At 39.3% G+C, this 26,566-nt stretch overlaps 4 protein-coding genes across 4 annotated transcripts; 2 read left to right on the forward strand and 2 right to left on the reverse strand.

The window, feature by feature from the left end:
- The first annotated feature begins 30 nt into the window (after positions 1 to 30).
- LOC5500686 lies at positions 31 to 6,932 on the forward strand. The gene is made up of 3 exons (XM_048720909.1): positions 31 to 216; positions 2,571 to 2,923; positions 3,368 to 6,932. Exons 2-3 carry the CDS (start codon positions 2,585 to 2,587, stop codon positions 5,954 to 5,956), a joined length of 2,928 nt encoding a protein of 975 aa, XP_048576866.1. The 5' UTR covers positions 31 to 216; positions 2,571 to 2,584; the 3' UTR covers positions 5,957 to 6,932.
- Positions 6,933 to 7,124: 192 nt separating this feature from the next.
- LOC5500687 (glycosylphosphatidylinositol anchor attachment 1 protein) lies at positions 7,125 to 14,296 on the reverse strand. Its single transcript, XM_032369067.2, has 11 exons — positions 14,159 to 14,296; positions 14,001 to 14,076; positions 13,052 to 13,231; positions 12,314 to 12,564; positions 11,651 to 11,752; positions 11,082 to 11,278; positions 10,691 to 10,887; positions 10,002 to 10,332; positions 8,998 to 9,200; positions 8,665 to 8,838; positions 7,125 to 7,974 (listed from the first exon to the last, which is right to left on the reverse strand). The coding sequence occupies exons 2-11, from the start codon at positions 14,072 to 14,074 to the stop codon at positions 7,710 to 7,712; spliced, it is 1,974 nt and encodes a 657-aa protein (XP_032224958.2). The 5' UTR covers positions 14,075 to 14,076; positions 14,159 to 14,296; the 3' UTR covers positions 7,125 to 7,709.
- LOC5500684 (cytochrome c1, heme protein, mitochondrial) lies at positions 14,242 to 20,518 on the forward strand. The gene is made up of 11 exons (XM_048720915.1): positions 14,242 to 14,385; positions 15,318 to 15,368; positions 15,675 to 15,829; positions 16,272 to 16,398; positions 16,640 to 16,696; positions 18,157 to 18,217; positions 18,496 to 18,548; positions 18,835 to 18,982; positions 19,350 to 19,412; positions 19,801 to 19,838; positions 20,176 to 20,518. Exons 1-11 carry the CDS (start codon positions 14,269 to 14,271, stop codon positions 20,284 to 20,286), a joined length of 981 nt encoding a protein of 326 aa, XP_048576872.1. The 5' UTR covers positions 14,242 to 14,268; the 3' UTR covers positions 20,287 to 20,518.
- Positions 20,519 to 20,737: 219 nt separating this feature from the next.
- On the reverse strand, positions 20,738 to 25,916 carry LOC5500688 (fucolectin). Its single transcript, XM_048720469.1, has 3 exons — positions 25,888 to 25,916; positions 24,613 to 24,822; positions 20,738 to 21,099 (listed from the first exon to the last, which is right to left on the reverse strand). Exons 1-3 carry the CDS (start codon positions 25,914 to 25,916, stop codon positions 20,859 to 20,861), a joined length of 480 nt encoding a protein of 159 aa, XP_048576426.1. The 3' UTR covers positions 20,738 to 20,858.
- Positions 25,917 to 26,566: the final 650 nt, after the last annotated feature.

Below are 26,566 nucleotides of genomic sequence, written 5' to 3' on the forward strand. Positions count from 1 at the left end.
TCACACAGGTATCCCATGCCGCCTTCATCCGGGATACAACTCCGCCTGACACAAGTAATAGTTCCTTCCTTGTGAGGGGAAAGTGAAAGTGTTGTTCAAAGAAATGATGTTTTACGTGGAATTTTCCTGCTCAGTGTGGTCTTTGTCTTCGAGAAATGCTCTACTTTGAGCAACCATCGATGGTGTTGATTTTACTTTTCTAAGAATAAAGAAAAGGTAAGAGAAGAAGATTTTTAGTGGTAGAGTAATGTCGTGTTTTTGCCTCCAGTACAAGGAAAGTGTTTTGTGTTTACACTTTGAACTCAGTTTATGAATTGCTTGTAGTTTAAAATGTTTTAGAAAAGATCATTTTTTTCGTACTCTACCTTTTTATTTATATGTCTTCGTGTATTGCTGCTGTCTTTATAATTCTGAATCTAGATTTTTCTGTGGTTTTCTAAGCAAAGAGTTATCGTTTTTCAAAGTTTCGTGTCTTACCGTTAAAAGTGTTTCTAGTCATAGAAACAGCTATTATGAAAGTATGATTCGACGCTTTAAAATAACATTCAATTTTATTAAAGTTTCGAAAAGTTTTGCGGATAAAGTGTAATGATGAGTCAGTGATACTTGTTCTGGCAATATCGAAACCGGAAGTAGACCTAAATAATCTCAAATACGTTCATATCATTACATCGTTACATATCTTAATCAATCTTGAAGTCTAGCTGAATGCTTAAAACAAAAATACCACTAAGGGGGCAACTATTTTACTTAATCAAGAAGGTGGCTTTGTAGGTTTTTATTTAAATGGTAACTGGCTCACAGGAAGTTTTTTGCCATGTAGCGGAGGCTTTATTCTTCTTAAGGGTGTACTGACATTAGTGTTGCTCAGTAACGACGTTGCTACGCTGGTGGCGTTGAGCGCGCGCGTATACATAACACAGAATTCGTCATTTCAAGCTTAACTGAAGTAAAAGAAATAAAAATATGCGTTTCAAGTTCCCAAAAATTGACTTTAAGTTGATCTCATCCTTTTCGGGTGAGGATATTTCCAATATTTTGTAAAAACGAAGGTTCAGCGAATATTTAGTCAAGCCAACCTTTTTGAAGCCAAAGTTTTCAATTTTCACTACCTGCGCGCGCTGCAAACACCGAACGCTTGCGCACACACTGAAAATTTTATTTCAAAGTAGCATGCGCTGTATCAGAATTTTAAAATACTTTTTTAATTTTCATTATGACATGACGGATATCGTTCCTTTGAAGTGTAAATACCACGAAACACTATTGGAATTTGTTTTTAAACTTCATTTCAATTTCATAATATGAGATATCAGTGTGTCTGAGCAGGCCGAATGAGCACACGCGGGCCTTGTTTCACTTCCGGTTCTACGTTTTCTAAAAAAAAGCTTTTTTGTCACCAAGTTATTTCAAAACGCAACATTCTTTCTGTAATCCTTTTTATTAAATGCTCCTTTATATAGCCAAGCATAGATTTAGCGTTAATCTAACAAAAACCAAAATTATATCAAATAATCTGAATTTCAGGACCTTTGAAAAATCATAAAAAAACAATTACTCAATCATTTCTAAAACACATGCTTGGCTTAATGCACCCATCCCTCAAGACTCATAAAACGTATTCAGTATTTGTTTTCGAGCAATTTTACTTGAAATATTTGCTTTTATCTGTATCTATGGCGTCACATTATGACGTCACGGGGTAACGTCATCATAATAGTCAGCACACCTGTGGTGGTCAACTTGGCAAATATCAGACCCTAAAGACTTTCTAAAAGGCTTTTATGCTTTATTCAATTTTCCTTAGCAACAGATGTCAGTACACCCTTAAACAACAATGCAATATATTTTTAGACCCAAAGGTCCCAAATCTCTCTTCAAAGGTTAGCCCCCTAAACCTAACAATAATAATTGGTCTATTACCCAGTGAGAGCTAGGTAATGACCACAGTGCCCAGTGGCCATTCAGTAAAAAAAGTGGAACTAAAAAAAGGTGTTCCTTACACAAAAGTCGTTACCAATGTTACTTTATGTTAATGTTCCACATTATTTTATTAGCCCGGCTTTATGATTCAGTTTATGCACCACAGTATATGCAGAGCCAACTGTATAGTGGAGCTTAAATTATGTAATATAACATGAAAGGTCACATAAAGTTCTTTGCTGGTATTGAACACATTTCAGCAACTTTATAGAATGTATCTGGTTTTACTTGAACATAACCTTGCTCCTCCATCCCTTGCATACCTATCAGTGTCACTGTTTTAAATACTTGTTAAAAAATACAGTATCTTTCAAGTACATAACAAGGTTCCTATCTTTTAGAGTACATGCACTTGTAAAACCCTTGTCTACCTGGTTTAAGGTTTTTAAATGTTTTATGCATAGTAGCCAGCTTTTGTTAACTTATTAGTTTAATTAAAAAAGCTTTGCCAAAAGAAAGAATTCACTTAACTTCAAAGTAGGGTTGTGATACTATTTTCTTGACAACTTTTAAAATTATTAACTTGATATTTTTACAGGGGAACCCCAGTACTTCACTCTATTTATTCTTGTTTCTTTTCACCACAGGGTGCCCACCATACATGATGGACTGTAAGGAGAATGTTCCAGATCGTCTAATCCTGTTTGACACCTACAAGACACTGTACACCGCAAATAAAAAGCACAAGAATACAACTGATGACAACAGTGATGTCCTACAGTTTAAAGAGAATACAAAAGCATATCTCAATACCCACAAATTTTCAGAGAAGTTCTCTCTTCTAGATTTTATGCATTTGTTTCTTGAAGCATTGAAATTATATGTGGAACATACGGATGGAAATACCTTTGAAGATATAAGCTTGGGGTTTGAGAACTTGGAGAAATTTGGCAAAAATCTCATGAGAACACCATGGAGGCGTGAGTTTTATACCATCAAGGTAATGTTTAGTCAAATATCTATGCTTCTTTGAGTTCCTTAGAAAAAAACATGTCAAGCTCAATTATTAAAGCTGCCTTTGAATAACTTTAGAAATACCAATCTCGCAGGAGTTTTCCAAAATGATACCCAATTTTTCATTAGTTGCATTCTAATTCAATTGTTGAATGGAACCTATGACTAGAATTTGCATATTCGTTAGTCATGATTCTTTAATCTAAATTATTAGTCTTAATCTTGACCATAGCACGTGGATAGGGTTCTCGGTAATCTACTAAGACAACTATTAAAGCCAAAATAGTTTATTAGGAGTCCTATCAATTGAAGTTACTGGACCTCCGGCCAAGTCACCCACAGACTCCACATACTCCATCAGATTTACCGGGTTTATTAACCTGATCACATTGCCCATTTTACTAAATTTGTTTTCTCCTTTTCTTGATAGCTCTTCACATGTTTCTTCAAGCACAGTATCGAGTCTCACGTACCATTTGGTACTGATGTCCTTGCCCTCTATGGGTATACACCCAAGAGGAATGATGTTATGGTTCTCCAAGAACCGTTGGATCTCGACCGAATCGCTTTGGTTTCCTTTGAATTGTTTCTCGCTTCCATGGAGATGAAATTCATGTCCTCTATTGCTCATGAACTATGTGACTACTCTGAAAATACGCTCATGTGTATCATCAAAGCGCGCTGGCGTAATGTTGGTGGGAAGGAAACAGTGTTGAGTTCTATCGCAAAGAGGTACTCGCTTTTACCGCCCAAGAGAATCAAACTCGATCATGATGGTATGGTGGATAAAAGCGGTCCTTCAGAGGGCGAGCCACATAATCAGTACGAAAAGCCACACAGTACTCTCCATGAGAAAGAAAGCGAGATGGTCCGAAATGCTCGCGAAATTAGAGATTCTGTTGGTAATGAAGGGCTGAAATCAAGGGAGCTCACAGACAAATATTCCACTTCAAAAGATGGAAGTGGGCGTGACATAATTATCACCGGAAGTCAGAGCTACGATCATTCTAATGTATACAAGTATGACAAGTATCTCAACGGATCTGAGCGTGGTAGCCTAGAAAGTAAAGGGTCTGAAAGTTATGATAAAAGGCTCTACAAAGCATCTGTTGGCGAGCCGGCATATCGCACTACCAGGAGTAACCAGGAGGGTATTCTGAACCAAAAACAAAGAATGACGTATCCTCTAGCAAATGTCCCCGGTAGGGACAGTTCCCCAAAAAGGTACACTATGCCTGCAGATATGGGACCTACCCGGGGCGCTTTTAATGATGACCATATTTACCAAACCTTTACTGAGAGTATTACCGATGAAGAACTTTACGGAGAAGTAAGTCCAGCAGATCATAACACATTGTTGTCTGAGAAGATAGCTTCGGCAGGTGGTGTATCTCGTTTTGTCGGTAGCAGTGAATGGCGCGGCCAAGGTAGCGATATTGATTACGAGACTCTATGGGATGGAGGGCCAGCGCAGATCTTACCCCCCTCTAAAGGTTTACCGCCACCTGAATACTCTAACTCACTCGGAAAGGATTCCATTCCACCGCAGCAGAAAGTCCACGATGATTGGGTCGTTATTGAGAATGGTGTTTCTGATATGAACCTCGGTGGTCAATCAAGAGGGGTGCTCTACCCGGGTAAAGCTGTCCCGGCAGTTGTTCAAGACCAGAGCCAAAATGCAACCGTAAGGCATTGGTCTGATCCCTACGTATTAAAGCCACAACAAGCACAGTCGACCAGGAGCTTTTCAGAAGTTCTCAGATCCGATCGTACTGGACAATTATCACGTGTCAAGTCTGATCCGTTATCACACTCGAGAAAAATCGCCGACGAGTTCCCTCGTCTTCCTCCCAAAGTGACATCAGATACTTATCCGCCCCTCCAGAGTGTAGTTGTTTCTTCTAAAAACCTCGCAGATGTCAGCACAGCTGTCCCTCGGTCATTAAAGGTCCACTCGTCTGGTAAGGATGGTGTTTGCTTTTTGTGCTCGAAACCCCCTTCTCGCGAATGTCTGCATTGTTCAAAGTTGTTTTGCGAAGAGCACGCAAATATTTTCAAGGGCCTGTCATGTCCGGAAGCCAGAACACGTCATCAATTTGTGAAGAAGGATGTTTACAATAGTGTAACGTATGATCAGAGTCGGAATGTCGCAGTCCTTGATGAACGCCACGTGCCTCGTGACGCGACTGCCACTCCCTTGGGTACAAGTAGGGATATACCCACCGCGGTCTACTCAAAGGAATCACGAAGTACAAGCAAAGATATCACTTTAGCTGTATACTTGCCTAATGAATCAGGAAGCTCTAATAGGGATATACCAACCGCGGTCTACTCAAAGGAATCGCGAAGTACAAGCAGAGATATCCCTTTAGCTGTATACTTGCCTAATGAATCAGGAAGCCCTAATAGGGATATACCAACCGCGGTCTACTCAAAGGAATCGCGAAGTACAAGCAGAGATATCCCTTTAGCTGTATACTTGCCTAATGAATCAGGAAGCCCTAATAGGGATATACCCACCGCGGTCTACTCTAACAGCGAGTCAGGAATCACCAGCAAGAGTGCCGTCCCTAAACGAAATCCAACTCGCGAGTTTTCGACAGACCCCATGTACCACAACCCAAGCACCAAAAGCCCGAACGCGGCGTGTGAATTTTGCAGCCTGGAAGCCGGCAAGCTTATGTGTGATAAGTGCCTAAAGGTTTGTTGCCGTCAATGTCTGCAGTTCTTTGACAAGGATCTTTGTGAAAATGATAAAGGTGCGCACCATTTCCTTGAACTGGTGGGAGACAAGCAAGGGCTAGAGCCGTGGTCATGTGAGCGATGCACGTTGTGGAACCCTGCCGATCATCTGGTGTGCTCCGCCTGCGCGTCAACGCGCGGGGTAAGTAAAGCGGAATTTCCTGAGCCTGGTACACGCGCCTGCAACCACTGCACGTACGGAAACGATGCTAGGGCTGCCATCTGTAAGATGTGTCACAAGTCAATGGACCAAACGAAACCCGAGAGTTACCTTTAGTTCGTCTGTAAGGTAACAAGGCATAGAGCCATTGTATTCAATTTGTTTCAGAAGCCCAAGATTATACTGCATGTACGACAATAAAGCTGGAGATCATCAGCAAGATTTACACAAAATTTACAGAAAAGAAAATTAGAAAACCTTTAAAAGAGATCATCATTAGAGACGCTTATTACTATTATCTTAATAAGGCGGATACCCCAAAGCGGGACGCTATTTAGAATATCCATTTGTATATGTACTTTGTTTTGGTTGGATGATTGCTTTGATGGGGTACAACAGTGCGATAGTAATAAACGGTCGTACCTAAAGTTAGAACTCCAGTCGTGCGAAAACGACTCATTAAATGGACCATTGAATGGAATCATTGAGTGGAACAGGTTCAGGAGAATTCCATAGCCGGAGGGGGGGGTTGACTTTCCAGAAAAGTAGACAGAGGATTTTTCCGATCTTGGCATCTCTTAGGGTATAAAATTCGAACAATTGCTATTACTATGCGTTTTTTTTCCCGATTCTGCTATCTTTTAGGGTTAAAAATTTCTTCGACCACACCCAATTAGATATCTTTTAGGAGGTACCCCGGGTTCCAGAGAAGCACTGCCATCTATATTAGAGTGATTGCGTAAATTAAAGTTTGTGTTCATGCTAAGTAACTTTTTCATTATTATTTTCGGAAACTTTAGGCTATGTTCAATCGTCGTATTAACCATGAGCCGTTTTTAATGCAAATGCATGTAAATGACGTTTGAACTCAGCCTTAGTGCATTACATGCGGGAAAACTGTAAAATAAAAACTATGGACAAAATGACGTTTGAACTTAGCCTTAGTGCATTATATGCGGGAAAACTGAAAAATAAAGACTATGGACAAGATGACGTTTGAACTTAGCCTTAGTGCATTATATGCGGGAAAACTGTAAAATAAAGACTGGACAAAATAATCTTGTTTAGTATTAAAGATTTTGCATTCATATTAGAAGCGTATCTTTTTGTATGTTTTTATCTACTCGGTCAATATATTTATAAGTTCTAGCATGGCGCGAGGGGAATTTAGTGATTTTTCCCCGACACCGAGGGATGATTAGTTGAAGTCCCGACGCCGCAGGCGTCTACCTTAACCCTCCTGTACACGGAAATTTAACCTACACTCTTCAAAGTACTTATCAGAAAGGATCGTCACAATTTATTTAGAGACTCTAATGTTAAGTTTACTAAGTTACACTTCCCCTGCTTCTACAAAACGTTGCCCAATTACTGAAAGTAAAAATACCAGTTACCGCGCGCCATGACTTTACTGCCCGATTACTGAAAGTAAAAATACCAGTTACCGCGCCCCATGACTTTACTGTCCGTCAAGATAACACCCAAGATAGCAAACTTTGTCGTCTTGTTACTTCCAGCCATATTATTTTCAAGGTACAAGTCGATAAAAGCAGGGGAAATGCAATGCCATGATTTCAGAACATTTCCTAGTTCTGCCAACCATAAACTCCCAGCTAATTACTGTCGGCATACAACATGTTGCCCAGTCACTGGCAATTTAACAAGTTGTTACCAGACAGGGTATCAAACTATGTTCACTAGGTATTAGTCAACAGTACCGAGAACATCGTGAATCAAATCCTAATTTCAGATATCAGACCCTCGACAACTGTTACCAGCCAAGATACCAAACACTGTTCAATCGGTATTGGTCAAAGGAACCAGAACATCGTCAATAAAATCCTATTCCAGACATTAGGCCATTGACCAGTTATTGCCAGCCAAGATACCAAAACATCGTCCAGTTAGGCACAATTCCCAATGCTGCCACGACAAAGGTCCACGTGTCCAGAAGTTGTGCATCCCTCAAAGAACCAATCAGCGCAGGGAACACTTTCTCCATGGTAACGTTCGCTATGGTAGTAATGTCCAGATAATCAGGCGACATTATGAAGTTGTAGAAGAAGGAGAGGATGAGATAAATCGATAGCGGTGACGCAAGAAGCAGGAGAGCTAACTGCAGCAGACGATGAATACTGAAATAGGATAAAACAAAAATGGTAAATGTATGGGTTGCCATGGGTCGTCATTTCTCATTTGATATACACTTTATGGACGTTTTATACCGCATTCACACCAGCAATTAAACTGGTTAAATCTCAATCTCCCGAGAGGGGACAGAACCAAGAACAAAACTGAACAGACTGTGCTGTACACATGTACACATGTACAGCACAGTCTGTTCAGTTTTGTTCTTGGACATTTGTTCATTTAGCTAGTAAGAATTCAACACAATGAGAAACTTGGCAAGTTATCAGGCAAATAAAAACCTTGTTTAACTAAACATGGTTTTGGTGTGAATACAGCATTAGCCTAGTCTTAAATACAAATGAAGACCCTTTATTTTTTCTAACTATTAAAAAAAAAAGCCGTTACTCATGTTTTGTGGATTACAGCAATTTTAACTCGCGTAAAATGCTTGACATCTTGCTCAATGCTGGGTCCCTTTGGCATTCTTATCTTTTGGCAAAATGATTGCAAGCAAACGCTTTACAACATATCCAAACAGCATCAAACACAACGCAGCTTCACACAACATAGTATGCAAGCAAGCAGTAACACGTCGAAAATTGCAACGTGTCTGTTGTTGGGTGCTGCTTTTATGAGGCTTCAGGGCTATTCCAATATAGCATTCATTAGGGGTAAAACTCTGTTCAAATTCTTACCGGTTATTTTTCGGAGAAACGTAGAGATAAGCCGGGATAGTCAGCAGAGCAATGAAGAACGCCAGAGAGAAATTAACGGCGGCGATGGAGGCGAGCATGGCGGAGTACAGAACAAGTGAGGCGCATTTAAGCATGTGTAGCTCTCTGGTTGAGTTATTCGGAGGGGTGAATAACCTGAAGGGAAACCAAGTTTACTAGGATAAACTACAAATACATTAACACACCAATGACGTCATCAGATCCTCAGCCAATCAAAGTAATCAGAACTGATGGCGCCCCCAGCCCCTCACGGACAATCATAGCATTGACAAATGGCGAAGACCTAGGGCTTACCTCAGGACTGCAGGTGAACTGATAATAACCATGGCAACCGCTGTGAGACACCCTAGTGACGTCATCACGGGATCCCTGTCTAGTACCACGCCCAATTCGTAGCCTGCGTATGGCGTGAAGAGGAGGAGTGTTCCTCCCAGATACGACAGGACAATAAGAGGGACCACGCTGCCTAAGGGGGGAGGGCTCCATGCAAACGCAACCTGGATACACATGTAATTATTAGGCTTGTTCAGCGGCAACAGTGTCCAATATAAGCAGTTTTCAATATGTTTGGATTCCTGTGGAATTTGAGCGCGAAAATGAGGCTTTAGAAAAACGCAGTGGCTATATGCCCGACAGTCGGGACAGGTCTTGGATGGACTAAATGCCCGACAGTTTTTAACTTATTAAAAAAAAAACAGTAAACTGTCTTCCTAGCGAGTTCAAAGTATTCTATATTTGTTGAGAAAGGGCAAGCGAATCTGAATTGAGCTTTGTTGTCGGTATTGAATGTTTTCCGTTGTCTGTGTACACTATAAAATCTTAATTTTTACGCCTTTTTTCACGCTCGAATAACACAGCTTCTCCATCATCTGAAAAAGGCCCACGTGAATTTGACGCTCCAGACACACAAGAACGACTGAGCAAGCGCTGGCAAAATGACATAATGCTATGTGAGAGTGCAAACCGCCCTACAATAACAGCGACGACATCATATCTCCCTGACGTTTCTTGGAGAGAGCTATAATCCTTACGCAAAGACTAAAATTCCAAGAGTGATTCCAGAACTAATCCATCCCCCTACCCCCAGCATTGGTAGATCCGGTGGGTGAAAGAAGTGGCGGGATGGGGGGGGGGGGGGCAGTATTCTGGTGACAATTTCTAGAGGGAAAAATCCTTTTAGTAAAAGGATTGATTTGAAAAATTTCCAGGCTAGATCAATTCCGGAAGCTACAGGGTCCTCTTTGGGGGTTGAGGGGTTAGTATAAATCTGAAACCATACAATTAGCCATAATATAAACCTTTTGCCTCAAAACAGATTCATCAACATGTTCACTTTGTTTAGATCCATCAACATCCTTCACAGCCTTGTCTTCAGCTCCACACTCCTCAGTGACTTTCTCAGTACCATCCTGAATGCTTGAGCAAGCTGCCTGAGTATCATTAGGTTCACAGGCCGCAGACCACAGTAGAACCGCAGTGATAAGAGGTCCTAGCAGCAAGCATCCAAAGGGGGGCATGTACATCCCGATAGAGACATACCGACCAGGTGAGGGTAGCAGGTAGAAGAAGAATGACTGATGGAAGCGCTCAAGCAAATTGTTCAGACTTCTGCATATCCCCTCTAGTACCCTGAAAAGCGAATACATGATATAGTGATGTCCTATACCAGCCAAAAGGCTGGAGCTAGGGGTTTGGGGTTTGGGGTTGGGTGGACGCATCTTTCATCCTTTATTTTTGCTTAGATTAGTATTACAAAAAGCTGAATATTTTTATGACGCCATTAAAATGCTGTCCCCCCCCTCTGACTCACAAAGACACAACCTAAATCAGTGTAAGAGCCTCCTATGGGATGGTCATCTCACTTCATGAGATTTACTCATCAGTATCAGCACTTGTTTCTCTACACTGTTAACATTGTTCTGACCATAATATTAATAGGTAGTAATGAAGATTTAGTGGTTAGAATCAAGCAATCCCCATTACGTACCTCCCTATATTGTAGAAACCATGCTGATGATATCTTCCATCTTTAACTCCCCGCAAAGTCACAGCCTCAACACGGAATTTGTGAAACATCCCATGATTGGCAGATGGAAGGCCAGAAGCTTGACGAAGCATCATCATAGCCATGGAAACCAAATTGTGAACTGGTGGGCCATGGCCTGAAAACCGTGGATGATTACGCTAGGAAAAAGATACAAATAATTATATTCAGCAGCAATATTTGGAATACCATTCAGTCTGCAAATGCTGAGCAGGGTGATATACCAGGGTAATGATATAGCAAAGGGTTATAGAGCCTATGACAATATACCAGGGTGATGATATAGCAGGGTAATGATAATAGCACAGGGTTATAGAGCACAGGTTTTGTTTACCTGGGAGTGTACCATGGCAGGTATGCCATGCTTATTAAGGAGTCGCAACACCATGTTTATTAGGTCCAGATTTGGTAGCTGTCCATTAAGTCCTTCTATCAACACTTCAACACTATCCAGGGAGTCGGAAGACAACTCTAGGTTAATGGCAGCTTGGATAGCACCAGAGTGCCCTTCAAATTGGGAGGAACTGATATCTAGGAAAATTCACAAACACAAAATTGAAACTGTATAGGACTGAAACATTGAGAATAGTCTTGTTTTTGTGAGTTTTGTATCTCAAAATACAATAACAAAATTTGTTACTAAAAGAGGCTTAGATTAGAACCTTTTAACAACAAATTATAAATTTATTGACAAGTCAGTTCTTAGCATGAAAATCTCTCTGCAAAAAAAAAAAAAAAATGGAAGAAATAAACTTGAGAATTATAAAGACTGTGGACTAGCCAAGGTATGTTTTGCAGGTTTCAAGAACAAACAATCTAGTAAGCTCAGCCTACAAAATAATACCTTCACACAACTTCCCTACAAAACTATTGGCAAAGTTAGGACTTGCTGTTTTTGCTTACATGTATTCTGCAATGCATAGTAGCCATTAATCCATGCCTGCATTCCAATAGCTTCTTTGTCAGTTACCAAAAATATAATGTCCTTAGACCAATAACTATGACCTGCAAATAACAATATTCGATCATAGTAAGTTAAAGAAGATAAAGATTTGTATTCAGTCACACCTTTTGCAATTATTATCAAAATAATGTTACATAATCTTCATAGTAACGATCGTATGGACACACGCTACCATGGCCGCCTTGACAGTTTTGAGCGGAAGGCCAATAACGATGCAAGAATCTTGCCAAGTGATTGACATGAATTTTACTGGCCAACCAGCGAGGCAAAAAAAAAAAAAAAACTTCAGTGCAAATAATAATACACAATAGAATCCTCATAGTTATATGGTATGTGTCAATCCGAAAATGCAATCTGGCATGCTACAGTACTAACGGAAAGTAATGCAAAAGAAATTGGCCAAAGTTCTGTATTTTACAAACTTTGTCTTGGTAGTAACAGTAGTGCACTTCACACTATATGATGATTAAATAATTAATTCAACAAATTCAGTAAAAATAATTATCACAATTTAGCTTGACTCCTTAATCAGCCATATGGAATAAATACTGTAGCTTTGCACACTTCACATTCAATATGCTGACATAGTTTCTCCAACTTGCCTCTGCAATGTTCAGCAAGAGACAACATCAGGGCCAAGGCTCCCATATTTCTACCATCGTTGTAAGGGACAGAAATCACAATAGCCTCTGTGCCAGCTATCCTTGGTGCTCTAAACACACCATGTATGTTAATGCCCTCAGTAACTAGTGGATCTGTTTTTCCAGGAAGTGGTATCTGAGCTGAGAAGTTCTGATGGTAGCTTTGGATTCCATAATCAGCCAGCTTGCTGGAAATCCACTTTAAAGGGACTCTACACAAAGAACATATGTTACTAATTATTCATTAGGTACTCTCTTGTCAAACAAATTGTTCTTAAGATGTATGAAAAAGGTTCAGCTGTGAAAATTTGAAGATTGATGAGTTTTTAGCCAAACTTCGGTGTTTTTGTTCAGCAATTGTTTAATGGTTTTGATAAAGCCATGTTTTTATTTTGTAGCAAACACAATACACAAAAATCTATGTTATTTTCAACTGGATAAAATCTGAAAGGTTTTGACCAGATTCTGGACTCTGGGAAAACACTCTTCTTGCCACATGGTGTTAAAAGAACTTAACAAGACTGCAGCAGTGATCAAGTTGAGCTATTAATTTTTAGACAAGACATTTTAATAGAAACATCGGTTGGGCTGGTGTTTCTTTTCACATTATCCTACTTAACAACATTCAGTGTGTTTCCCAGGTAGGTCTTTTTAAAATGCTAAAACTAAGACTGTACAGTGTTTAAAGTAAAAACTTACTTTGTCTTGTCCCTTATAGCCTGAAGCTCCCGGTACAAGCTGTTTGCAGCCTTGTGATTGTAGTAGTCATCATTTACCATTCCAGGCAAAAGGGCATTTTCTGAGAAGTATGTCCTGTTGTTGAACTGTGAATCTGACAGAGCACACATCCAAACAATGCCAGCAGCATAACTTAGAACACTATAAAAAGAAATGAAAAAAAGTTACCTGTCTAATACATGTAAAGTGTTTTACAAGGATATAAGAGAGGTACAACAAGTAGATAAATATGGATCTTTCAGCTGAAATTTTGCTGAATCAGACTCTCTATCCCTCAACGTTTGAGATTTGTTTGAAGTACACCTTTTGCTTTAAAGTCTTCAGTAACCAAATACCTTTTACAGTATTTGCAGATGTTTGTTGGTTTGCAATCCAAATTATGTTGGGCGTATTCTGAAAACTGTTGCAACTATTCAAAAGCAAAATTATTGCCTGCATCCCCACCATACAAATAAGCATGAAAATAGCTCTTTGGTAGGCATATCCAGATATCAATGACTTGCAGAGGGTACTTTTGTCATAAGCATGATGGGAGGGGTGCAGTAATTTTTTTTTTTTTTTTTTTTTTTTTTGGGGGGGGGGAGGGGTTATTTGTTTTTCAAATGAATTTTTAGGAGAATACAACATGATTGCCTGTTCCCTTTGGGGGTGTAGAAAACATTGCAAGCATTTTATTTGGGGGGGGGGGGGGGGACTCAACATTATAGCCTGCATTAAGGCTCGTTTCCATATGATCGTACTTGATTGTGATTGTACAAGTGCAATCAAGTATCGCGCGAACCCTTGGAAACCACTTTGCAACCGGAATGCAATCATTTGGAACCGTACAGTCAAATTTGCTGCAAGCATGTGGGTGCACATAGAAACCAGCTTAAAACAATCTGTTAAAGCACATGGTGAAAAATCTTACCATAATTTGACGTAATGTTTTGAAAGGGCTTGACTAATCTGTTTTCTTCCTTTTGTGTCAGACAAAATGCCCATAGCTAGTAGAATGCAAACAAAAAGGCATCACAGACCATCATTCTCATAAAATGATTATACATCTATAGAAAATGTGCTGCTTACCTGAAGATGATTCGTCTGTAATTCTTTCTTCTACTCAATCAACTCTTTTCGACATTATTCCTGCCGCCATATTGAATTTTGAGTGAGGCCTGGACACTACTCATCTGCACATGCGCATAAAACTCTTGCGAACAGCATCCTGGGAAGGAGGAGAGGATTTCAAAATGGCGTTCAGAAACGTCGCCACTTTGCGAAATTTTGTTCGGCCTTTACGAGAATTTCTAAAGGTAGGATATTATAAGGAAGAAGATCAATGGCCACGTACTACATCTTAATTCCCTGAGGGCTACAATAACGTGATTCGTGACGATTTTATCACTCTAAGAGGCGTCTACTTAGTAGCAAACTCGGCCTCATGGGGCAATATTTGCCGGTGAATTGTCGGTGTTTTACAATTGCCCCTAGAATATTTACCCGGTATCCCTACAAGTTGTCAGTTATTGCTCTTTCATTATTTAACAAGTGAGATTTTGATTTAAAGTTGAAGATTCTGAAAAAATTACAAGATTTTGGACAACACACGATATCCCTCTGTAGATGACTGGACATGGAGTTGCATAATATAAGGAAATAGGGGGACGAAAAGTACGTGCAGAAAAACATGTAACAAAAATCGTTACTATTCTTCCAGGATTTGAATAGAACTATAAATTCCATTATTTTCAAACATTATTTGTTGCACAGAAAAACAGTATTCTTATTTATTGATTATTTTTTTGTTAAAAATTTTCCATTATTTTGAAAAGTTGATTCTAACTTTTTAGACTAAAACAACACTACTGTAAATGCTATTTTTAAAACTCCTTGTCTTAGATTTAATTTCTCTTTGTTAATGAGTCTTTTACTTAGGGATGATGTTGGCAAGATTTATATTTTTTACCAGAAGTGTTATTTGCCATTTAGAGAGACCTTGCTTTGAGTGAGTGTAGCAGAGCCCACAAATAATAAGCACAGCAATTTGGTTAAAAGAATAAGTTCACTCAGCTGTAATACTAGCCTTTTCCTACTGTCCGCAGTAGTTATAGATTGTTTATTAAAGGCTAGTAATTATTGTAGGACATGCCTTGAAGAAGTATGTGATCAAACAAATCAAATTGTTAGAATAAAAAGTTTTGCAATCAAAAATAGAAATTGTTAAAAATTGTTACAAATTTTACAGGTCCAGAGCAAGCTTGCAAGTACGGCAGCAACAGAAAGTAGTAGTTCTCAGGTAATACCCCCTCAAATAGGCACGTACACATGGGGATGCCAAAAAGTGGGTTATTTCTTATTTAGCAATCTTCAAACGCTAGGCTTTTTCCATATGATATCCATGACTGCACACCCCCCTTCAGCCAATCCTTGGAATGCACCTGCTGAAATAAAATGAAAAATAGAAGAAGAAATGTTGTACATCCCTTAAAACAAGATGTTGGATTTACAGTCCTCAATGTAGAGAGCCAGGTTTTTACACCTGAAAAAAATAGCAAATTGAATAGTAGATAGCCAACTAAACACATGTACTGCTATGCTTCAGGGTATTGGATGGGTGACGTTTGGTGCGCTAGCAGCTGGGGGCCTTGCCACTGGATATTTACTTCAGCCAGACGTCCATGCAGAAGAACTAGAACTCCACCCACCCAAGCTGCCGTGGTCACATAACGGAGTTTTCAACTCCATTGACCATGACTCGTATGTACTGCTTTCAATGGAATTTTGTATCCCATACAGAAACAAAACACCTATATTTTGACAAGGGTTGCCATGGCCATCTAGACCATGCTTTACTGTCTGTTAGAAAGTTGCTAATCAGGTTGCGAGAATCACAGTTTTTAGTTGTCATAAATTATGAAAGCCAGGAGGTCTCCATCAATCTCTGAAGGGGACTGAAATTTTTTTTACCATCAGTGATAATTCATGCTTATTGGCTACAACACTGTCTTAGGTGTCCCACATCTCACACTGCGACTAGTCTGACCCAACTGTTGTTTGTTTCCTTGAATTATCTATTTCATGCATTTTGTAATCGTCACTCATTTATGTACAGTAACTGAAAGTAATGACATTGCAAAAGGGTGGTCTGTTCTTTTTACTTGTGTAGTATCTCCAGTGTAAGACATGTATTCTCTTGCAGAATTCGCCGAGGGTTCCAAGTATACCGCCAGGTGTGCGCAGCTTGTCATAGTATGAACAGACTAGCTTTCCGCCATTTGGTCGGTGTCTGCTACACTGAGGATGAGATGAAGGCTATTGCAGCTGAGGTGAGTACACTATACAACAACATGAAAAAGCACAAGCAACCCAATTTTGACTAAGTGCTGGGTTATTGGACATAATGGACGTGAATTGTATTGCGACTGTCTTACTTGTACATAGGCTCGACCTCATTATATTTTCTGCCCCATTTTTCCATGTCCTGTTGAGATTATATATTAATCAAAAGAATATAGTACAAAGCTTTATTTTCCTGATACGTAATTATTTGCTGCGTTTTGTTTACAGTATGATGTGGTCGATGGGCCTAATGATCAAGGTGAAATGTTTACAAGACCTGGCAAGGTACATTAGAAATAAGATAATTTTTTAATAGAAGTTCTGCGTATGAATGCACATTTTTTTTGTTCGAAAATTGCATTATTTTACACACAGACATCAATGAAATTACATGCTCTGTTAAAAAATTGAGGGTAAAAACTCTTTTTTTTTAGATTTTGTGCTAAAACCGATCTGGGTAACCCTGTTTTTTATTCCAAAATGTTGTTCATTTTGTTGCTCTACATAATCTATTAAGCTCCATTATTGTCTTCTGACAAATCAGACGTGAGAATTCAGACACTGAGACTTGTTGAGACATGTTTCTAGTTGACTGTTTGAATATTTCGCTAGTAATTGGTTGGAACAAACATTCCATACATATTTCTGGTGTCTGGTGTTCAATAAAACACACAAGCTACAAGAATTTTTTTAGCAAACAGACATGCTTTTATTTTATACATACTGAGAAATACTTACTGAAAACATATTCAGTAAATTTTTGTTTATTCACTGGTCTCAGCAAATCAGAAGTGCAACAATGTTTTTTCACTGTGAAGAAAAGTCGTTTGCGGTTCTGATTGGACGAACGATATTTTATTACTGCACTTTAATGGCTTCAATCCCAACGTTGGGAGACGGGTAGCTTTGCATGTCACTTTTGTTATTGAGCCCCATTGAGCGAGAGAATGAAATTTTACTGTGAAAATTGAATACAAAGCGTTCAAAATAGAAGACAATAGATTTGCTACTCTCAATGGCACTGTAGAGGATAATGTAGAAAGTCTTGAAAACAAGAATACAAAGGGAAAAACCGAGCGAGATGTAAGGCTGTTAACACGCTACCTAACATCAGTCTCGTGCGTGACATTAGCGAGACAGATTTATTTCAGTGTAAGTTTCTGTCTGTCTTCAACTGAACCGTCGAAGATCACAAACCTCAGAGCCTCTGCAGCCAAGTCTTATAAAATGTTATGTAATAAGCTAATGATAAATTTATCAGTATGTATATAATAAACAAATAGAATCAAAAAGCCCAAACTGTTGCGATCTCGTACCAGAACAATGAATACAATACACCAAAAACTGGAAATCGACTCTGCCAAATTTTCGTCTTTAATAAGACTTCTTCAGGGCAGACTGAAGAAGGTGAATCGTAACAAGCTTAATTACATCAGAATAGTGGTGCGAGACGCAAAAGCATTACAACTGACAAAAACGCGCATTTTCTAGAATAGCGCGCGCTATGGATAAATTGAATTTACACATCTCTACGTGGGTTCCTACTACAAAAAAAGTCAACACTATTAAGACCCCGCGGATAGATAGACTTAAGCCAATAAGCCCACTGGCCTTCCCTTTCCCTAAGCTGACCCTCAGAGTTACAGGAGTTATAGGTGTAATTTTGAATTTTTTTCCAGGTAATTCCAGAAGCCCCGAATTGACCATCATTTAAATAATGCCACTATTGTATTTGTTGTTTTCAGCTGTCTGACCCTCTTCCTGAACCGTATGCTAATGAGGAGGCAGCAAGAGCAGCCAATGCAGGTGACTATGTAAACTTTTCCCCAAGTACAGTACTTACTGTATCTGCTTATAAGAACATAGGTTTTTTCAGGTTTGCCTAAACAGGTTCTTATGTAACTGGTACCATTTTATATTTTAAGTATAGGTGCAAATAGGTTCTTAATTAGTCTACAGGCAAATTTTTCAGGAGTCATTTACTGAAGTTTTCAAAAGGCGCAGTCTTTCTGGAAGTTTTTTTCCATTTCTATTTCACTGTGTTCATGTTCTTAGGTATAATCTGTGGATTTGTGTGATTGTAGGTGCTCTACCCCCTGACCTGAGTCTGATAAATCTGGCCAGACACGGGAATGAGGTAAGTTTCCAACAGTTTGCAGTGGAAAGTATAAGTAAATCATGACATGCAGTATTCCAGATGAAACTTTCTTTCATGCAATCCAGGGAACTATAAAGCCCATGTACCAAATTAAGACATGAATGAATCATGCCAAACCTTAGCCTGAGTCAGCCAACTTGAACATTGTTTTTAAAGTTGTACATATGATGACATCCCAAGATGTCATTTGTTTGCAAGGAGTATATGTCCCATCTCTTCCTAGTTACTATGTATTAAGAATGTGTGTTTACTTGATGTTTTTTAGGATTATGTGTTCCATCTACTAACTGGGTATGCTGACCCCCCTGCTGGAGTCGAAATCAGGGATGACTTATACTTCAATGCATACTTCCCTGGTCAAGCCATCGGCATGGCACAAGCACTTTACAATGAAATCATTGAGTATGAAGATGGTATGTGAATAAGATGCACACATCTTATTTATAGGGAGAACTGGGAAATCTCACTGTAGAGAGATTTTGTCAGGTGAAAAGGAATCTGTGATCTAGTAAAACAGGCCTATGATCTGATTCATTGGATCCATTATCCTAAGTTTAATGGAATCCCAAATCTTTTTATCAGTAATATATAACCAAATTTGCTTTGTATTACAGGATCAGCTACAACAGTTATTAGGCTCTAGAAGCCCTTTACACACAGCAAAAGATTAGAAACATAAACTCTTTTCTGCTTCAACAGCTACTACCTATAAGAAAATGCAATATTGCATGTTAGATTTTGTCACCTGCCTCAACTGCCTAAACCTATTCTTTGTCCTAGGTACACCTGCTACTACAAGCCAGCTGGCAAAAGACGTTTGCACATTCCTGAAATGGTCTGCTGGTGAGCCAAGCACTGGGTCCTCAAAGGGAGCATCTCAAATTGATTTAAAGGATGAATGGCTAAGCCATCCATTTCCCATACCACACCCCCCCCCCCCCCCCCCAAAAAAAAAAAATATATATATATATATGTATGTATATTTGCTTTGCTAGTTGGCTACAAAAACAAGCCTACCGGTAATGCCAGTGTACATTTAGAACACAAAAGTAGTCAAGGTCTTGAACCAGTATATGGAATAAGTTTAGCAAACACTGCCAAATTGTATTTGTTTTCCTTTGATGCATACAGAATTACTGTACCATGATATAAACAATGAACTTACCATGCATGATCTGTTTTTTTTTTTTTTTTTCTGACTGCTCCACCTTTGCTCCTTGCTTCTTTATAGAACCCGACCACGATGACAGGAAAAGGATGGGAATGAAGGTAAGGAAGTGATGTGGATAATCCCCTCCTGCCCCCCCCCCCCCCCCCCTCCCCTAAGACAGATGGCATGAGGAACACTATTGGTAGCAAGCCGTATTATAAAACCACAAAGTCATCACAATTCGCTGATATCTGCATTGCTCAGTTATGTAACCTGTTTACTTTACTGTATTTGCCACACCCTTCTTTTATTTAGAAACCCCAGTTAGATTTGTGCTGTTAGCTCCAGCCACTCCGTGCTGCATGAATGGCTGCTTATGTAGGCTCTATACAAAATCTCCCTGTATGCCATATTTTCAATGATACTTGGGTTTAAAAACCTCATTTATGTTTCTAGGCACTGGTCATCCTTTCTCTAGTCATGTTTGCCTCCTACTACTACAAGAGACACAAATGGACTGTCCTAAAGAGTCGCAAGATAGCCTACCACCCTTCACCCCACTCTTAACCACACCCTACCCCCTCTAACTACTTGTATAAAGATTTTGCCTGCATGGAGTCATGTTTTTTTCTCCATGGGCACGTTCTGGTCTTATTATAGCAACCATAACAATGTAAGAATTTGCTAGCTAATCTGTTGAACAGAATTTTTAAAGGGGTTGTGGAATGAGAGTTTTGTCACCATATTTTATGTGTGAGTTGAAGTACTATCAATAAAATGTGGCTGACGTATGAATAGAGCAAGTCGTGTTTGTTGTTTAGATCAGCTTTGGGTCGTTGAGGGGGTGGGGATCTACCCATAAAGACAGACTGGGGTGGTCGTCAGCAAAAAAAATTGGACAAGGATAACACTGTCCACACTGTTTTTCACCTTGGGTTATTTTTTTACTCACTAGTCTCCCAAAAGACCCAATTCTTTCATCATTAGGGTAGATGATATCAGAAATCTGTAAACATGGTAAATTTTTGTTGCTGCTTTTATTAATTTTAGAAGAGAGTTTATCAAACTGAGGGCTGCGACGTAGCCCTAATACTATCTTATATTAAGGACATGGCTTTAATGGTATTTTACATTTGAACTCATTGGTTACACGGATACACTTCAACCTCGCACAGAGTGAGAATCTGTTTCGCCCCAGGTAACATGATACTGACGTATCGCCCTTGGAGCGCGGGCGAGCAGGTGATGGTCAAATTCTTTCCCTGGGGGATAGTGTAAGCTCCCCCGCATCGAGCATTGGTGTTGCCGTTGTTCGCCAGGCTATCGCCTACGTGGATCACGATGTTTCTCAACTCCTGTTTGTCCCCGCAGCAATCAGACCTGCCATTAGTTAGAAAACCTTTAACAAATGTTTAACAACTGTAATTTGTAATTCCAGAAAATATCCGGGGGGGGTTGGAGGTATTACCCGCCACCCCTCTGGAATTTCCAACCCCATAGAAAAAAATGCAATAACTGTTAGATGTAGATGTTTTATTATTAGTAACATATAACTTTTGTTACATAGGTTGTTTCAACCAATAAATTTCTATATTTCCTTTCCTTATACACAGAAAAATGTGCTTTGTACATTCCAAATATGCATTATGTGATAAGAAATTGCTGTGGGCTTCGGATCGTTTTTTATGAAAATTCAGTACCCTTATTTCGCGTCTATGGACAGGATATCTTCCTAGTTCTGCCCGAAAGGCTATCTTTGGGGCATACTTGCCGACACCGAGGATAAACTTACAAAATTTGGCGTGTACCAGCTCTATTGGGTCACCTTCGTTTTTTATTTCATCGACGCCCCAGATTTCGCTGCCATATAGAAGAATTGGCTTAATGAGGCAGTCAAAAAGGCGGTTAGTCAGCAGGACATTTGTTCTGAAGTTGTTGCCCATTTCTTTTTTGAGTTTAAAAAGTGCTTTAATAAGAGCTAAAGTGGCTTTCGTCCTTCGCTAAAAGAACAAGGTCATCTGCATATAGAAGGCGGTTAACCGTACACTGTTATTAACTACACCTTTTGCTTTTCATTAACGAGAAATACCCATTCATTTTAGCCAAAATTACAAACATTTACGCCGATGTACTGTCATTTAAGTAAAATCATTCGAACTAAAAGGAAATACATTAACGAATTTTACATAATTGAGTGCACACAATTGCATTTTCTTAACATTCATTTACACTATTCGACAACCAGGAATGAAAAATCCATTTTCATTTGCGCGTTGGTACATAACAATAGCACAAAAAAATATCAATAATACGGGAACTCTTAATCAATACAGTGAAAGAAATATTCATTAACATTTTTATTACAGCAAGTGCAAACAATAGTATTTTGTGAAAGTCATTTGCCTGCTTCTTATAAACGTTAGCGCCTCCGTACAACAATAAGCCCTTTATGACTCCTCGCAACCATCTCCTTCCGGCCGTCGTTCACCGAGGAGAGCTGGCTCATCTTGGAGTAGAGGAGGACAACAAAGCGTTCAAGGATTCCGATGCTTGCCAGAACTGTTTCCTTGTTCGGAAGGTCCGATAAGGCACTCAAAGCCGATGAGACCTCTGGGAACGCCTCCTAGACATTCCACGCACTCGTTTGACCTTTTCCACGAAAGAACGAGGTCTGGTCACATGAATAAAAGTTTGAGTGAAGACATTATCAAAGGCAGTTCTGAATTAATTTATCATGGAACAAGTCAAATAAAAAAATAATCGATGATGCACGTTCCTTCTCAATAGTCTTGAAACAAATACGTCCTAGGCCCTAGAGCTTCATTAGCTACTTTGCGAAAATACTAAAAATCGATATTAACAGGTTTGATATTGCATAACGTGCGGAAAAAAAGACGTTTTTAATTTCGAAAAAGGTCTGTTTTTTTACAACTAGCACATACAGTATGCATGATTGGTATTTAAACTTTTTACAATGAAGTTATGCCTTTTTTCTGCATTTGATTTGTACTAAGAGTGGCTCTTCCTACCGTTTTGACTGGCAGGTTGATAGTGCTCCATTTTGAGTATGCAGTGCTCCGATTACTCTCTCAACACCTCCCTCGCCATTTCTTCAACGTCGCAATTATTCACCACACTTGGACCCGGAGAAGTCAAATTCACAGCTAATGATAACAATTATCTCATTTTCGATAGCACTGTAAGTACACTTGTCAACTCGTGGTATTATATACGCAACAAGATCATTCCTGTCGACAACAATTTTTATTGATTATTATTAGCGTGCTATATGTATGGTATATATTACGCTTATGCATAGTATAATTGTAAGTTCTATATGGGCGTGGCTATACGCTCGACTACATCCTGCAATATACCAATATAATTAAATATGTGGATTTTTAGCTCGCAGTTCGTATTGAAAGGCACTCTATATAAGCGATATACCTCTTTCGTGCAATCTTTAGTATAACTGTAGGTACAATAGGGGCGTGGCTATACGGTTGGGAATATCTTGCAATATACCATTATAAGTTAGTATATGAAATCTCAGTTTGTATTAAAAGGGAATCTATATAAGCAATTTGCCTCTCATCTCTAGTATAACTGAGAGTACTCACATCTGGGCGTGGGTACATATCTCGAATGAAGTTTTGTAAAGAGTATAACATATCCAGAATTGCTCAGTGTGCGTTCCTCTATCACTGTGCCAAATTTCATAAACGTTCCATAAATTTGAACGATCCGCCACTTTTTATGCACCATTTTCTTGCACTACTCCGAAATTTGACAATTTACCCTGACCGCTACATTATCGCTATCGTACATAGTTTTTAAAAGTGATATAAACTTTCCGGTTACTCCTGATTTTTGCACCTTTTCAAACAATATCTCATGAGGGAATGTATCAAAGGCTTTCAAGAAGTCTATGAAGCAGCTAAATAAGAGGTTTTTCCTTTTTTATGCTTGCTTTTTACATGTTTATCTATCAGTGTTTCCAGGACAAAAATATTATCGGTGGTACCATTCTTTTGACGAAAACCACCTTGTTCTTTTGGCATTACATTGTTCATCTCAAGATAAAAATATAACCTTTCGTTTAAGATAGAAGCAAAAATTTTGCTTAAGCTTGGAAGTAGAGTTATACCTCGGTAATTATTTACCTCATTAGCGCTCATATTTTTGTGAAGGGGTATAATAAGTCCCAGGCCCCAGGCGTTTGGCCAATATCCTCCCTTGAGGGTTTCATTGAAGATTATTGTAAGAGGGGCTATTTTTGGCTATAATAATAATCTCATTTAATATGTTAAAGCACCCTGGGGCTTTACCGTTTTTCAGCTTGTCAAGCGCATAAGTGTCTCAATTTCGTAGTCGCGTGGCCCTGCTGTTGTTGTGTGTGGCTTAGAGCCTTGTCCTTGTTGTCCTTGTTAAGGAAAAGGGTATTTTACCCCCCCCCCCCCCTCTTGGAAATTCCTGGCCGTTTGAACCCCCCCCCCCCTCAGAAATATCTAATCCCCTCCATGGGGGGGGGGGGGGGGGGTGGTGGATATTTTCTGGAACTATACAATGTAATCATATTGTATAGTATATAAGAAAAATAAATAATGGAATTACAGAAAAATATCGTCCCAAGAAAATTTATCCGTGGAAGGGGGATGTTTTTTTTCTGGAATCACAATAGATGTCAATAGGAATCAGAGATGTAGCAAGGCCGTAGCAGGGGATGGGGCTCTGGGAAACATCCCCCCCCCCCCCATCCATATTTCCAAAATTATAAGGGAAAGACTAGTAGGGGCGTGGCTGTGCCCTCAATATTTCCTCCTCGTTTAGTCACTGCAATCCGCTCTAGGCGTTGTTTGGTTGTCTTTAATTGATTGTTTGTTTCTAACAAACCTGGCAACAATGAAGACCTGAGCGACACGATGACTCGCCCCAAGGTCCACTCTCCACCAGGGATTGGTCTCCGCATTTGTATGTGTGCATGACCAATTGCCGTAGTTTCCGTCCCTATTGCCATCCACCGCGTGACTGGCCACACCCTCTTGATGGTAAAGAGATGACTGCACTGATGCTTGCGCAGAGCAATGTTGGTCGTGCTGATGCCTATAAGGATATCCATTGTCTTTAATAATTTGCTTTGTCTGCCTGCTAACTTGTTTATTTAATTATTGTTTGCTTTCTGGACTTGCTTGTTTGTTTATTTATTTTGCTTCAGGGCCGTAGCAAGGGGTGGGGCACTGGGGATCATGTCCCCCAGTTCAAAAATTAAAAGGAAATGACAAGTAAAGGCGTGGCTGTGTGCGCCTTCCCTTCCCCAAAAATCTTACGTGGCCTGCAACGGCTCTTTGCTTGATTGTTTGCTTGCTAGTATACGAATGTTTGCTTGTATGTACTGTGGAAATAGTAAATGCGCTGGACAATGTGACCTACCTTTGGCACAATTGCTTTCCAGCTGCGTCTTTAGCGCGCTCAGCAGGGAATAAAGCTTCTTAATGCCTGCAACATAACATGGAAATGTTATTGTACTGGGTAAGTAGCTGGATAAGTAATTAGTAAGATCACTCTTATTCGAAAAATAAAACAAATAAAATAAACCAAGGCTTATGGCTGTTGTGGAGGTACTTGACCATACGATCGAGGCGAAAATATATACTGTATCATTATGAATTCAGTTCTGATCAGATAAAAATACATGTGGGATGGTTCCAATCTTCATGATTAAAATATTTAATACACTCTTATTTTTTATAAGAACTTTTAATTTTGAGTTGAGGATGGGCCGTTCTTTTTTTTTTTTTGGACATTAAGGCTAAATATGTTCTTAATTAACGATGTGTTTAAATTTTACTGTATATAAGAACATAATACCCAATGAATTATTAGGAAGAGATTATACTAATGATTAATATTAGCAATAATAAGGCTTTTACTATGAGCGCAATATGATTCTGCATTTTAGAACGCATCAGGACTAGAAAAAAAAGGAAAAAATCTGCTATATAAGCCTCGGCATTCTTAGCACATTCTTAAAGTTTGGTTAAATCTCAGGCTGGACGTTCTTATAAAAAAAAGGGTTTACCTGCGAAAATTATTGCACTTGGGAATAATAAACACGTTTATAGAAACTATTAGCGTCACACTAGAACGCGCCGTCAAAAGGCTTCTAACAGAACGTCAATGCCAAAAGAGTCCTTCATCTTTGTGACAGGTCTTGGCTTGTTTCTGGAGTGCCCTTAGGAGCTTGCCATTCACTGAAACTAACTGTTTTGTTCGTAACCGTAAACCGCACAGTCTAGAGAAACCGCAATACCGCGAAATAAAATACGAAAAAACGAAAAATCGCAGGGCAGGCACCAAAGGGATAAGGCAAAACCGCAAACACTTACGCCCCCCTTTATTATTTGAAATTTCTTTCCATTCTTGAAAACGAGTTTGAAAATTTCCAAAGTAAAGCTTGGTAATTTTAATTACGTTTTTTGTGTAAATATAGAGCATAGAGGTATTTATTCCCGTAATAAATTCACATTAAAATTTCGTAATATCTTGACTTGGATAACAAACAGTGGTTCGAATTGGGGTCATTTGTCGAGTACATACAGCACACGTAAACAGAAGAGAAATGAGTCCATTCGAATAGTCGTTTCAAAGAATGGAAAACTTATCGGCAAATATCAAATGAAATGTCAAATAATGAACTCAAGAATCAGATCTAATGGGCACGCTTGACTTGGTCTGACTGCTTAAGTGATTTTTACAGAAACGATAAGCCCGGGTTTTTCTTCAAAAAGTCAGGGGCGGGAAAAGGGGAGGGGCAGGGGGGAGGGCGCCAGCCAGCTCTTCCCCACTT

This window comes from Nematostella vectensis, chromosome 13, assembly GCF_932526225.1.
Source record: "Nematostella vectensis chromosome 13, jaNemVect1.1, whole genome shotgun sequence".
NCBI lineage: Eukaryota > Metazoa > Cnidaria > Anthozoa > Actiniaria > Edwardsiidae > Nematostella > Nematostella vectensis.